At 42.0% G+C, this 14,407-nt stretch overlaps 1 protein-coding gene and 1 long non-coding RNA gene across 8 annotated transcripts in view; one reads left to right on the top strand and one right to left on the bottom strand.

Moving 5' to 3' along the window:
• Positions 1 to 5,728: 5,728 nt before the first annotated feature.
• LOC121290864 lies at positions 5,729 to 7,331 on the bottom strand. The gene is made up of 2 exons (XR_005945892.1): positions 7,129 to 7,331; positions 5,729 to 6,492 (listed from the first exon to the last, which is right to left on the bottom strand). It is a non-coding gene; the product is annotated as an uncharacterized LOC121290864 (long non-coding RNA).
• The window catches only part of dusp27 (dual specificity phosphatase 27), a 32,258-nt gene continuing 23,734 nt past the window's right edge, over positions 5,884 to 14,407 (top strand). Inside the window, exons 1-4 of one of the 7 annotated variants that reach the window (XM_041211877.1) lie at positions 5,904 to 5,963; positions 11,221 to 11,274; positions 12,102 to 12,226; positions 14,131 to 14,225. In XM_041211877.1, the coding sequence (XP_041067811.1) occupies positions 12,117 to 12,226; positions 14,131 to 14,225 (205 nt within the window). In that variant the 5' untranslated portion in view covers positions 5,904 to 5,963; positions 11,221 to 11,274; positions 12,102 to 12,116. The other 6 variants (XM_041211878.1, XM_041211876.1, XM_041211874.1 and 3 more) reach the window with 6 other exon arrangements.

Here is a 14,407-nt window from a genome sequence, read left to right on the forward strand (position 1 = left end):
ATTTCACCCCCCTGTTAATCAAGAATCTATCTAGCTCTGCTTAAAAATATTCAAAGACCCTGCTTCCACTGCCTTTTGAGGAAGAGAGTTCCAAAGACTGAGAGAAAAACATTCTCCTCATTTCTGTCTTAAATGAGCAACCCCTTATTTTTAAACTGTGATACCTAGTTCTAGATTCTCCCACAAGTGGAAACATCCTCTCCACATCTATTCTGTCAAGACCCTTCAGGATCTTAAATGTTTTGATCAAGTCACCTCTTACTCTTGTCACGACTCACTGGGAAGAGTGCACTGTAATATCAAGCCTCACTATTGCTGAGCTGCAATAAATGTGAAAAAGTTTGATCAAACCACCAGGTTGCCCCAGTTTTACCTAATATTAATTTTAGGTTAACAGAATATGAGCATCAGTTTTGTAAATTTAATAAGTAAATAATTGTTTATTGAACAAACGGTTGTTAACCAGTGGCAAAAGAAAGAAATATGAACTGCTAATTTGTAACACTATGGCCAGAATATTGCCGTTGGCGTGTCGGGGTGGCCCCGACATGCTGATGTGCAAAATGACGCGAGATGACATTGGGCGTGCATCCTGACATCATTGCATGTCATTCCAATATTGCATTCGCTGGGTGTGCGCCGAGGCGGCTGCGCACCCACTGAACTGTCAAAGGCTTATTAACGCCATTTAAAATGTCATTAACCCCCTTATTAACCATGCTGCCCTGGAACCTTAAGGTTGGCAGGCAGGCGAAGAGCCCAAGTGGCCTTCATGCTTTTCAGGAAACCTCATCCATGGGCAGGATGAAGTTTCCTGAAGGTTTTATTAAATAATTTAATGAATTTTGTTACACTCACAAACATGTCCCAGCTCATGTGACACTGTCACATGAGGGGACATGTTTAAATAATTTTTAACTATATTTATTGCAAAATTTTTTTATCAACTTAATCTTCCCGAGGCAGCTCCATGCCTCAGGGAGATTGCTGTGCTCTTTCATGCACATGCGTGAAAGAGCGCAGGCCCTGACTCTCCCTCCTCCCCACCGCCTGCACAGGTGGCGCTGAGCGCTACCAGCCATGTGATATGCTGGGTGGGCCTTAATTGACCCACCCATGTAAAATGGCAGCGCGCAGCTGATTGCAGGCAGCGATCGGCCCCATGCCCGCCCCCACCCAGCCTGCCCTACATAGGTAAGATTTAGCCCTATAACTTAAACTCTACTCCCTTCTTAAACCCCTATACACACACATACAAAACACATAAGACACACAAACACATGGATTATAAGGATGGGATAAAACAGTTCAATAACACCAATTCCGGAGTACAGGATTCGATGGGTTGATTTTGATCAATGTCTTCCAAATTCCTTACACTTCTTGTTGATGACACGAGCTGGTCTTCCAGCACTTTCAGTATTTAGTTCACTGGTTGGGGACTTGCCTTTCAATGTCTCTAACAGTGATTTTCCTCTTTGCCTCTTGACAGGAGTTTTCAGAGAGAGAGCTGGTTATAGAAATATGAGGAGAAAAAAAGCAGCTAGCTATTATTGTGGAATTACCAGAATCTTTCACACACAGGAGAAAGAGGCAATAGGTCTTGTTCCTTTCAGGCTAGAAGCTATTCCACTTGGCTTTCACACAAAACCTGGTGACTTGGTCAGAAGCCATTTAAAATGCTGTTGTCAGGCTGCTCCCTTGGTCCAGGACTCCTTTCTGGCACCAACCTGTCTTTCATGGCACACTCTGTTCCAGGGCTGTAGCATTGTATATATCTCTCCCAGTATATGTCCCAGTGGTCATGCCTTTCAACCTGCAGCAATTGTAATTCTAATCCACAGTCCAACAGAAAATAAAAAGATGTGTTCTTTACAACAGTCCAACAGAAATAACAAGCTATGTTCCTTACATTCTTCTAAACTCCAGTGGATACAAGCTTAATCTGTGCAACCTTTCCTCATAAGACAACTCACCCATTCCTGGCAGTCCAGTAAACCTTCTCTGAACTGCTTCTAATGCATTTACACCTTCCCTTAAACAAGTAGACCAAAACTGTACACAATACTCCAGGTGTGGTCTCATCAGTATACCTGAAGCCTAACCTCCCTGCTTATGTATTCAATTGCCCTCAGAATAAACAATGACATTCTATTAGCTTTCCTAATTACTTGCTGTACCTGCATACTAGCCTCTTGTGATTCATGCACTAGGACACTCAGATCCTTCTGAATCTCAAAGCTCTGTAATCACTATTTAGATAATATTCTTATTTTTCACTCTTCCTGCCAAATGGACAATTTCACCTTTGCCCACATTATATTCCATTTGCCAGATCTTTGCCCACTCACTTAATCTCTCTCTGTCACTTTGTAAAGTAATGGAAGGAGTCATCAACAGAGCTATCAAGTGGCACTTGCTTGGCAATAACCTGCTCACTGACACTCAGTTTGGGTTCTGCCAGGGCCACTCAGCTCCTGACCTCATTATAGCCTTGGTTCAAACATGGACAAAAGAGCTGAACTCCCGAGGTGAAGTGAGAGTGACTGCCCTTGATATCAAGGCCACATTTGACCTAGTGTGGCATCAAGGAGCCCTAGCAAAACTGGAGTCAACGGGAATCAGGGGGAAAGCTCTCCGCTGGTTAGAGTCATACCTAGCACAAAGGAAGGTGATTGTGGTTGTTGGAGGTCAGTCATCTCAGCTCCAGGACATCACTGCAAGAGTTCTTCAGGGTCGTGTCCTCAGCAGTTCCAACAGAATCTTCAGCTGCTTCATCAATGGCCTTCCTTCCATCATAAGGTCAGAAGTGGGGATATTTACTGATGATTGCACAATGTTCAGCACCATTCACAACTCCTCAGATACTGAAGCAGTCCATGTCCAAATGCAGCAAGAACTGGACAATATCCAGGCTTAGGCTGATAAGTGGCAAGTAACATTCGCGCCACACAAGTGTCAGGCAGTGACCATCTCCAACAAGAGAGGACCTAACCATCACCTCCCTGACGCATTACCATCACGGAAACCCCCACCAGCAACATCCAGGGGATTACCATTGACCAGAAACTGAAATGGACTAGCCATATAAATACTGTGGCTACAAGAGCCACATGTCAGAGGCTAGGAATCCTGCAACGAGTAACTCCAGGATTTTGACATAGTAACAGTGAATGAACAGTGATATATTTCCAAGTCAGGATGGTGAGTGACTTGGAGAGGGACTTCCACTGCTGGTGTTCCCATCTATCTGCTGCCCTTGTCCTTCCAGATGGTAGCAGCCATGGCGAATTCCTGCAGTGCTTCTTGTAGATGGTACACACTGCTGCTGCTGTGTGTCGGTGGTGGAGGGAGTGAATGTTTTGGATGTGATGCCAATCAACCAGATTGCTTTGTCCTACACGTTGTAATTCTTGAGTGTTGTTGGAGCTGCACTCATCCAGGCAAGTGAAGAGTATTCCATCACACTCCTGACTTGTGCCTTGAAGATGGTGGACAGGTTTTGAGGAGTCAGGAGGTGAGTTACACACTGCAGGATTCCTAGCCTCTGACCTGCTGTTGTAGCCACTGTATTTATATGGTTAGTCCAGTTCAGTTTCTGGTCAATGGTAACCCCCAGGATGTTGATAGTGGGGAATTCAGTGATAGTATTGCCATTGAGTGTCAAGGGGCACTGGTTGGATTCTGTCTTGTTGGAAATGGCCATTGCCTGGCACTGGTGTGGCATGAATGTTATTGCTGAGGTCTTACTGCATTTGGACATGGATTGCTTCAGTATCTGAGAAGCCATGAATGGTGCTGAACATTGCGCAATCATCAGTGAACATCTCGACTTCTGATATTATGATGGAAGGAAGGTCTTTGATGAAGCAGCTGAAGATGGCTGGGCTGAGGACACTACCCTGAGGAACTCCTGCAGAGATGTCCTGGAACTGAAATGATTGACCTCCAACAACCAGGGCCATCTTCCTTTGTGCTAGGTATGACTCCAACCAGCATCTGAATAGTGATTGTACAAAGGTTATCAAGTGAGAAGAGAATGCTGCTGATGAATGCTGTGAAGAGAAGAAGGAAGAGGCAAATATGTGTTTTGTAACGAGAATGAGAAGTGGTATTGTGAGTGTGTTGAGTGGTGAAAGATATGATGTAGAAGAATGTACTGCTGAGAATAGAGGAGGCGGAAGAGTTGGGGTGGAAATTAGAATGAAACCTGGGAGTTAAAGTACCTCAGGTCTGTTTTTGGCTGCAGCAGCTTCCGTTATTGTCGGCTTTTCTCAGGATTCCTTGGCTTCTTACTCTAGAAGAGATCTCGCTGGAGGCAATAGACTCAAATCATTTATTTACATGCTGTTTACAAAGGTTAACTAAGACCAAGACATAGTTGGAGCTACTCTCTGAGACGCTTCACACTGATCTCTCCATGAATGACATACATCACCGTGACATAGCCCCTTATGCACATGCTCAGTAGCTATCACTAAGAGTTATCCCTTTACACAGCTGAATTTTAAACTGACACTAAAACTCAACCTTTGGACACAAGAAAGCTTTCCACGATGCATTCGATAGGACCTAACTATCTGGTAAGCAATTGCTTTATATTGTTATCTGGAGCTAACCAGGAAGAATTTATTGCATAGTTCACTGAGCCTACTTACATGTCAAAAAAATCCCACAACATGCAAGCAATTCCATTACAAAACAACTTCAATGGTTTTTAAATATCATTGGGTAAACTAACATTTTGTTTTATCACAGAAGGCCATTTGTTGATTTAATTCCATTCAAGTTATTTATTTTTGGGGCTAGTTAGCTCAGATGGCTAGATGATTAGCGTGTTCGGAATAATACCAACAGCATGGGTTTGATTCCTGTTCCGGCTGAGGTAGACTGGAGACCTGCCTCCTCATCTTGCCCCTGACAGTGAAAGGCAATGGCAAACCACGACTGATAAAAACTGCCAGGAAAAATGGTTCAGGATGAAGTATCAGCATCCAATGAGCCAAGGACCTGCCTTCAGCCAGTGCACACATGAATGAATGGCGTGATTTATCTATTTGTTAAGGATTAAATTCTGAGACTATACTCTAAATGACAATTGGTTTATTGTTTTTGAGTGTCATAACACTCTCTATTCTTGCACAATTCTGTTTGCGCTTATTTTCCATCCTGCAAGAATTTACCAAAATGTTTACTTTCCAGAAAGGGAGAGTGCAAACTCTGAAATGAAATTACCATCCAAATGTTGGAGCTTTGGAGTTCAAACCTATGAACAGCTGAAAACTCATCTTGAGTTAGAACTCATAAGAGAGGTGATACACTTGTGTTCCCACATAATCAAAAAAGACCTTCAACATTAGTTCTGGCAGTTCATTGCTTCAGGTATTATTTTGCTCATGAGATATACTGACATACATCACTTCCATCTAGTCTACTGGTGATTTCACACTATAACCTTTACAGTGTTTCATAAGCAATATTAAATTATTTATACTGTTTTCTTCATAACTTACTACCTTTTTCATATGTTAGTTTTAATAGTACATCCTGGTGAAACAGACAGAAAGCGTTTTCAAAACAATATTGACCCCAAATCTGAGCCTATCACAAGATTCAGTCTGTGATTTATTTATCAGTCAGAACATTGACTAAAATAACACTGATGTCACGAACCGTACATCAGCAGGTCCCATATAAGCATTGTTCAAATAAAAAGAAACAATGTCCATCAGTGTTCATTATTTATTAGCAAAGTACACTAGGGTCAAAATAAAAGACAAAACAACGAAATATAAAGTTTTTTTTTGCTTGCTGTAAGTATTGCTCTGTCACTTGTCTCTCAGGCACCAGTTTATTTGCACATTCCAGGCGAGGACCCTGGTGTCACAATCTCTTTCAGTCGCGTCTGGAGCTGGAGAAGTTTTTGGTGACGGCTTATTCGAGGAGATAAGGTTCATATCCAGGTACGATCCATGTTGGAGCACTTTTGTTTCGCCGGCGAATGATTAATGGGGTGGTAATTTTAGTTTTTAAAAAGATATCATTAAGTTATTACTAACTTTTCTTTTTGAGAAAATATTGAAATTGCCTGAGTGTCGCCTGTCGTTTCCATCAAAGGGCACATTCCATGGACTTGAGTCAGGGCAACTGTTCTCTGCAGCTGTCACAAGCTTAAAATAATCGCCAGTCTCCCATTTCAGGCCGGTGCCTCCCCAGCTAACAACATCAAAACATTGACGTTTAAAAGGCACAATCTTACTTTTTTTATGCTTTTCTTTCAATTTTAATCGTTTTATAGCCTGCTGATAATATGTGAGCGTTTTCACAAATAAAACTTAAATCTGAAATGTCTCAGTGCAGAGATACAAAACAATGATTTTTTTTCATGTTTTCTTTTTTCATTTTGTTTCATTGAAGCCTTAACAAGTAACTGATAGTTTTTAAGGACCACCAAAGGAAATGTCAACTTGTCGAACTAATAGAACAATGGACCTAAATTAAAATAGAAGAGGAAAGTTTATGTTAACATCATTCGTGTTTTAAAAAGTACAGAAGAAAAATTAAATATTTGAAATATGTGGCAGCCTGGTTGATTTTGGTTCTGGTTCCACCAGCTGAAATGTTGCTAAACCAATCTTATCCAATACTTTATAGAAGCAAAATACTACAGATGTCGGAAATCTGAAATAAAAAAACAAAAAAATGCTAGAAGTGCTCAGCGGTTCCGGCAGTATAAGTGGAGAGAGAAACAGAGTTAATGCTTCAGGCCTGTGAACTTTCACCACAACCCCTCAGGGTGGTCACAGACCTGAAACATTGGACCGGATTTCCAAAGAGCCGCAGGACTGGGACCTGGTGCTGGATTTGAAAATCTTGGTTCCAAAGGTTTTCTTGCGATCCTGACTCCTCCTGGACAGTTTGCAAGCGGTTGGGGAGGGAATGCGAAACCTACTTGCTGCCTGTTAACAGCTCCGTAAGCTCCTTAACGAGTTTAACGGGCCTGCCCTGTTCAGGATTGTACTTTTAAAATTCCATTTGGGGAACCCAAACAGTCTGATGCATGTTAGTGCACAGCTGTCGGGTTTGCCACAGGGCTAATTAAACTTTATTGTTGTCTTTGTTTTTCACCTGCTTTTCCTGCTCGTTCTGGTAAGAGCACTGGACCTTCATTTGTCTTTCATGGCCCCTTTTACATTGCCGGCCTGGTAAAGAGCTGCCTTGTTCTCTTGGGCAAAGCAGCAGCGGCCTCCAATGTGGCTACCGCCTGCCTTTGCCGCTAGCACTGCGGGGAAAGCTCCCACTCCTGAAGATGCCCAGCATCAGTAACTGGGTGCTGAGCTTGCCCCTGACCAATTAACTGTTTGGATTTAAAAATAATGTCGTCAGAATGATGCTGTTGAAGTGTGGGGTCAAAACCTGAAGTTCATTCATAGGTTTCCGACCTCGCTTTGAAAATCTGACCCATTAACTCTGTTTCTCTCTCCACAGATTGCTCCAGACCTGCTAAACAATTACAGAATTTTCTGTTTTTTGTCCCTAGGAGTATGGTAGCTGAGTGATTATGGAACTGGACTAGAAACTTGTGAGGCTATAGGCTGGATTTTATGTCCCCTTGCTAGCGCGCTTGATGGTAGGGGGTCAGTGGGGAGGGGGCTTATAAAATAAAATGGGGGCCTTCCCACAACCTGCCTGCCTACCTCCAATCTGCCTCCCATATCATGATGTGGGGGAAGGCATCAGGCAGCCCATCTGCCCTGCAGCTTATTCAGGATCTTAGTGGCCAACTAATGGCCATTTAAGTGTCTTATTCTGCCTCTGCCGCTATTTTACATGCAGCAGGGGAAGGCAGAGGCAAGGTGGGTAGTCAGCAACTTTCACTACACAGGCTGCTGTCAGGCAGGAAGGGGGTGTCCCAATTTTCAAGGGTCCCCTGTGCCCATTGAAGTTACTAACCCCCAAGATCATATCCCCCCTTTAATACTTTTTTCCTGGCCCATCAAACCTGGTCCTTCATGCCCATCCTCCACTTTGCTGGGGTCTGCCAGCCAGACCCCTCCAAGCTCTCAGATGTTCCCTTTTAAGTCTGGGCTCCATCACTACATCTTCTCAGAGACTGCCTCTATCTAGCAGTGGCCACTGTTTCGAACCTGGTGCTGATGGGACTATAGAGCTGTCGAGCATTCCGATTGGCTGGTAGATCTCTAGGTGGGACTTCCTCCCAGATGGGGATTGAAGTCCCACTTTGAAACAATCAAGGTTGCTCCCAGTACAGTAATATAACTGGATTCAAAAAGAACTGGTGCGAATTGATGGTCTGAGTGGTCCTCTTCTGTGCTGTGACATTTGATTATTCTACAAATCCCTGGTGCCCATTCTAAGCAGTGGAGCCTTGTTATTTACAAAGATGAGTGGGATTTAATCAGCTGATGGGGGTCTCACCAATTGATCGGAGAGCCAGAGGGGAAACCCTGTCAGTTCCGATGGGAGGCGCAATGATATTAAGTGCGGCACTTAAGTGGTTACCATTCGGCCTTCCCCCAGATTCAGGACACTCCGAGTCACCTGCAAACAGAATGGACCCCATTTTAACTCTGAGCATGTAGGTGGTTTTGAAGGGGTGAAAATTAGGCCAATTATGTTCCAGTTATCAACTGCTGTCGGAGTCAACAAAAGAAACAATATTGGGGCTGGGCAATAATTGGTGTTTATAATACCATTGCTAGGAATTTGCTTGTTAAAACTGTTATGTGCAGGTTCAAATAAATATTAATGTCTTTTGAGGAAATATGTACTGTTACAATCAGTTATAAAATGCAGTAAATTGTTTATTAATTTGCCAAATATCAGAGGCTCCAAATTTTTTAGGAAGTCCAGTGAAACTAACCAGAATTCCCCAATCAACCTCTAATAGGCAGAACCTCAACCCATTGTACAAAGCCACTCATATGTCAAGAGGTGGTGTCAGGATAGATCTGTCAGTGGAGACTCCCAGTGCTGGGCCTTCCCACTTAGCTGGCTCATTGGTACTCAAAGTTTACAGTAGATCAGTATTGTTGAGTGCTGAGGAATGTTGGCACCCAAATGGGCACAGAAGTGGGCCCCACCAAGGATAGGTCCAGGCAAGGCAAAGTCAATTTTTTTAGAATTTGGATTGGCCTTTTGCATTGGGGTTACGGAGGGTTATGTGGAGTTTAAGTGGAGGGGGCCTGGGAAACCCTTCCACAACAGAGGATAAGCATTAGACTTTTGGCCCTGCATGGAGCACCTGGGTGTTGGAGGTACACCATCAATGGAACTGGTGTCCACTCAAACCATGTAAATTAGGAGCTCTCCCACAGAGTGTGACAGGGCCAGTACCGGAGGGCACCAGCATGTGCAGGCGTAACCACCACGATCACAGCCCATGGATTTTTGCTGGCCAAAAGGTTCATATTAGGGACCTTCAATCTCAAGCAAAATCATAGCAGTTTTATCCATTTACAACACCAGCTGACAGGTGATATATTTTACTGTCAGGAAATTCTGTAGAGATTTTCCAGTGGTTCAGGCTTCAGTTAAATTTATTACCCTTTCTTTGACATTCTCAGTAAAAACAACACCCAGATAGGAAATTGCTTTTCTGACAGCCATGGATCCAAGATGTTCGTAAAATTTATGAAATGTCAGTACACCTTAATACAAGAGACCACCTTCAGATCCTTGCCTTCTTTCTATATGGAAACCTAAGCAACTCTGTGCCTACAGCATTACCTGCTCAGCGAAGATTCCTTCTGCATGAAGGATATGAAGAGCAAGCCATACTCCATCCTGACTTGGAACTATATCCCTGTTCTTTTGCTGTTGCTGGGTCAAAATCCTAGAAGTCCCTTCCTCACAGGACTGTGGATGTACCTACGCCACAAGGCCTGCAGTGGTTCAAGAAGCCAGCTCACCATCACCTTCTCAAGGGCAATTAGGAATGGGCAATAAATGTTGGCCTAGTTGCCGATACCTACATCCCATGAAAGAATAAATAAAACAAAGACCACTGGAACAATAAATGAACTAGTAGACCTGCATATTCAGTGGAACAACATGTTCCACTGAATAATATTTTAACCTGAAAGATACTGCCATTTTTGTGCTTTATTGTTGGAATAAATAGCATTTATCAAAATGACCAAAACGAAAGTTTTGCTGAACTGGATTGAAATCTATTGTTTGTTTATTTATGTGCTGTTTGCACTCCAGGCTAGCAAACACATCATTGAAAACCACATCAGGACACTTCAAGCAATTTTTTTTCATAAAATATGCTTGCAACATATTTTGGATTGCTACTGTGATCTCAGTGGGTGAGACTTGTGTTTTGAGGAACTTGTGTTTTTGAGAAAATAAAAATATATCAAAAATGTAATAAAACAGGAAATGCTGGAGTTTCACAGCTGCTCAATTGACGTCTAAATTTGGGATGACCTTTTATCAGAGCAAAATATTGTTAAAATGCACAGGGGCCAGTTTGGGTTATATTTAAATGCCTTCTGCCTTGTAAGTCAATGGCTTGCACTACGGTGGTCAATTCTGTGTTAAACATCGCCTGGTGTGGCTCGGGAGTCCCACTCTGGCCAAGCAGTATCTGCAGCATTCGCTGCAGAGGAAGACAGTGGGTTGAGAAGGTGCACGGTTCACTGTCCTCTGCTTTCTCTGAGCCCTCTTCTTGGCCTGCTGAGCTTTTTGTTTCTGCTTGCTTCTTCCAATACCCCTCCAAACAGTCAGCCTCCAAAGGTCTCAGCCTTCGATGTCTGTGCCCGAGTTGTCAGCATCAATGGCCGCCAAGTTCATATCTTGTTGCAGGTGTTCTTGTAGTGGATGCCCGGTAGGTTGTGACCCAGTAACCAGTTCACCAGTTCACCAGTCCTGAACACCCTAATACTAAAAGTTTTACTCCCTGGGATGTCTGTTCTATCCCTCTGGCTATACAGCTGAACATATTGTTTACTATTTTTATTGCTGTCAATCACTGATGGGTTAAATAAGCAATGTACAAATATCCTTTAATCCAATTCCTGACTTGAGCGTGTAGAGTAATTTTGTTTAGCTTATATTCCTTCTGCTTATATGTGATCTCCAGTTTTGTCACTAATTGTTATCTACAGTAAATAATATTTGCACTTGGCAGCACATCTAAGACCTAATTTTCTGTTTTCAATGAAACTGGTGCTGCACTCTTCCATGGTGTAGGTGTGACTGCACTGGTCGGGGGGAGAACTGCTGGTCCCAGAATTTCCAGGTTAGGTGAGCTTTTTCTGGAATTTTATGCTTGAGGAAATTTTTTTTATCTCCTGCGTTATTTCCCTTACTGCCAACACAGATGCCCTTCTTTCACTCCTGTATTTCTTTCTCAGTATGCTTTGTATTTCTAGTAATGTGCTTCTGAATGTTTTCTAGATTCTCTCCATGTTTCTCCTTTTCAACAACAAGTTGTTGCTTGTGGGGGTAATTTTAATCAAACTTGCCTGGTGGGAAATTGATAGGAAGGGACTGGCTGCCTGCTGTAGACCACATTTCATTCCACATTCCATTGGAAAGTACATCTTGCTGGGTATAAAATAGGAGGCCAAACCGACTGACTGCCAAATTTGGTGATTGCTGTTGATGTGGAACTCCTGTCTGCTGAAGGTCAGATGACATTTTCTCAAGATCATTTCATTCAGAGCCTTTAACAATCAAAGAAAGTAGATCTTTGGTTCCTCTGCCTGAGCAGCATTTGAGCACAGGCCACAAAGGTGAAAGGATAATTCTTCCAACTTTTATTGGCAATCTCATCTCAGATAGTATGAGAATAGAGGAGTGGGAAATATAAAGGTCAGATGATTGCGGTGCAGCTGGGATTGAGGAATATTGTCAGAATAATGAAATGGTACAAATTGCTTTTGTTTCATTTCAAGTGTCCACAAAGCATAGCTCAATTTAGATGAAATATCTAACTTATGATGTTTAACTTCTTTCATTTTTGGAATGAGTATGAGATGATAATATTTGTATATATATTTATTTGTTCACTATTTCTATGTCTGTCTTTCCATATTTAAGAGGTATTGATTCTCTTTGTTTTTACACAGAACTGGAAAACAGTCATGGCAACATCTCAGAATACCAATAGTGAACAAGTTGTTCCAGGAGATAATGATCAGGATGATGTCCTATCCGTGCAGGCCCGATATCTCCGCAGTCCATCTCCTAGCAGGTCCGATGTGTGCAATGATTAATTCCCTGACATAAGCAGCTCTAACCACAGATGTGCATGAACTGTGGTTCAGTGAGTAGCATTCTTGCCTCTGAATCAAAAGTTTGTGAGTTCAAGTCTCATTCCAGAGTCTCAAACACAAAAATCTAGATTAACACTCAAGTGTAGTATTGAGGTGCTGTCTTTCATATGAGACATTTAGCTGAGGGCTCACCTGTCTTTCAGGCGGATGTAAAAGATCCCATAGTACTATTTTAAAGAAAGAAGGGAATTTCTCCCAGTGTTCTATCTGATATTTATCTCTCAATCAACATAATAAAAAAAAATTATCTGGCCATTATCACATTGCTGTTTATGGGAGCTTTCTGTGTGTAATTTGGCTCCATGTAAATGCAAATCTTTTTTTAGATTCGTATGAAGCTTTCCTGAGCTGAGATTATGGCTGTTGTTACAGCATTTAAACTCTGCGAAGATTGGCTCTTGGTCATGACACAAAATGTTGATAAGATAGATAATTCTTTCAGGGTACGATGACCGTACTAAAGCACATCAGCCACCTCCCTTTACAAACCATAACAAGCCTCTTCTACCACATTGAAATAGTCTCAGGGGGCATGGATAACCCTTCTGTCCCTTCCCCTCTATTTCTACCCCAAACTCATCCCAAATAATTACATTTACTATATCAGGGATAGTAAGACAGGCTGCAAGGCATCTCTGATTAAAATATTGAAGAGGCCGTTTCATACCCTGCTACTGAAGGTGAGTGTTTCTATGCCTGCATAGCAATAACTTTAGTACTTTGAGTCAGAACTTTTGCTGCTACTTTTTCTCAGCTCTCCACAAACTGCCACTTTGCACTCTAAATATGGATTTTCCTGACCACCTTTATTTTAATGTATGAAGAGAAGGATGAAACATGGAAGAGGCTATGCTAATGTTTCTTGGAGACAGGCATCATTGATGGTATCTCTTCCCTACATGTAGACACTCACATGTCAGGCTCTACAGACAAAAAAAGAGCTTAGATGGGCATCTCCACAGTATGAAGAGATTGCAAGAAAGCAAAGGAAGTATAGCCAGCTGCAAGAGCAAGAAGAGCACAACTGAGAGCCCAGAACTTCCAAGAAGTAAAGGTTATTTGACTAAATAAAACCATTTTACACCTCCTTGCTCTCTTTGCTCACTGTTCCCCCACCTCCCTCCCCATCTTCTAAGACATCTGCTAAGATCCTTTATAAAACATAAATCAATATGCCCTCTACCAGATCCAACTTCCAAAAGTCAAAAGCCGTCAAAGGAATGAACTCACAATTCTATGTGATCAATTCCATGTGATCAATTCTATGTGACCAATTCTATGTGATCTTAAAGCAACAACGTTCACCAGAATGTGCCAACAAAATATATTCTCCTTTCTTGTGACTACTTCTGAATACTGTCAATACTCTTGGGAAAAGTTCCCCTGCTCTACTTTGAACAGTGCTATGGGTTATTTAGTATACACCTAAGGCCAAATTGGGCCTTTGTTTGATGTAGTTTCCAAAAGACAACACCCCAACCGTACAGTACTCCTTCAATACTGTACTGAAGTGTCCACTTAGATAACGTACTTAACTCTGAGTGGAACTTGAAATCACATTTTTTGACTTGGAAATAAGCATTCTCCCCATGAAATGTAAAATCTGGTGAAAATGGAAGACAAAGAACTCCTTAAGGGTAAAAATAGAGCTCCTTATGGTAAAGCAAAATTAATAATAAGGGCTAATGAAGCATCTGCTAAATAGTTTAATATACAATCAGTTGTTGGAGACAAGAGGCAATAATGAAAGAAGGGGCAAAGAAACAATATTAAAATGCATATTAGATATTTTAAAAATCTTGTACTTTATTTTCATTGACAGATTTTCCGTTATGTCAGATACCGACACAGAGAGCATCTTCATGGAGCCCATCCATCTCTCATCTGCGATTGCTGCAACCAAGATAATTAATGAAGGTAAGATCCTTTTGTTTCCAGATTACCTCCAGAAATATATCAAATTTTACAGCTTCCCTGCCCCCAATTTTAACTCCAGACAGGTTCTTTGCAGGTGGGAATTTCGGATGGTTTGAAACTCACCCATTGCCCCAGTAAAGAGGCCCAGGCATATTTTAACCTCCATTATTATCATTACATGA

This window comes from Carcharodon carcharias, chromosome 18 (assembly GCF_017639515.1).
Source record: "Carcharodon carcharias isolate sCarCar2 chromosome 18, sCarCar2.pri, whole genome shotgun sequence".
Classification (NCBI taxonomy): domain Eukaryota; kingdom Metazoa; phylum Chordata; class Chondrichthyes; order Lamniformes; family Lamnidae; genus Carcharodon; species Carcharodon carcharias.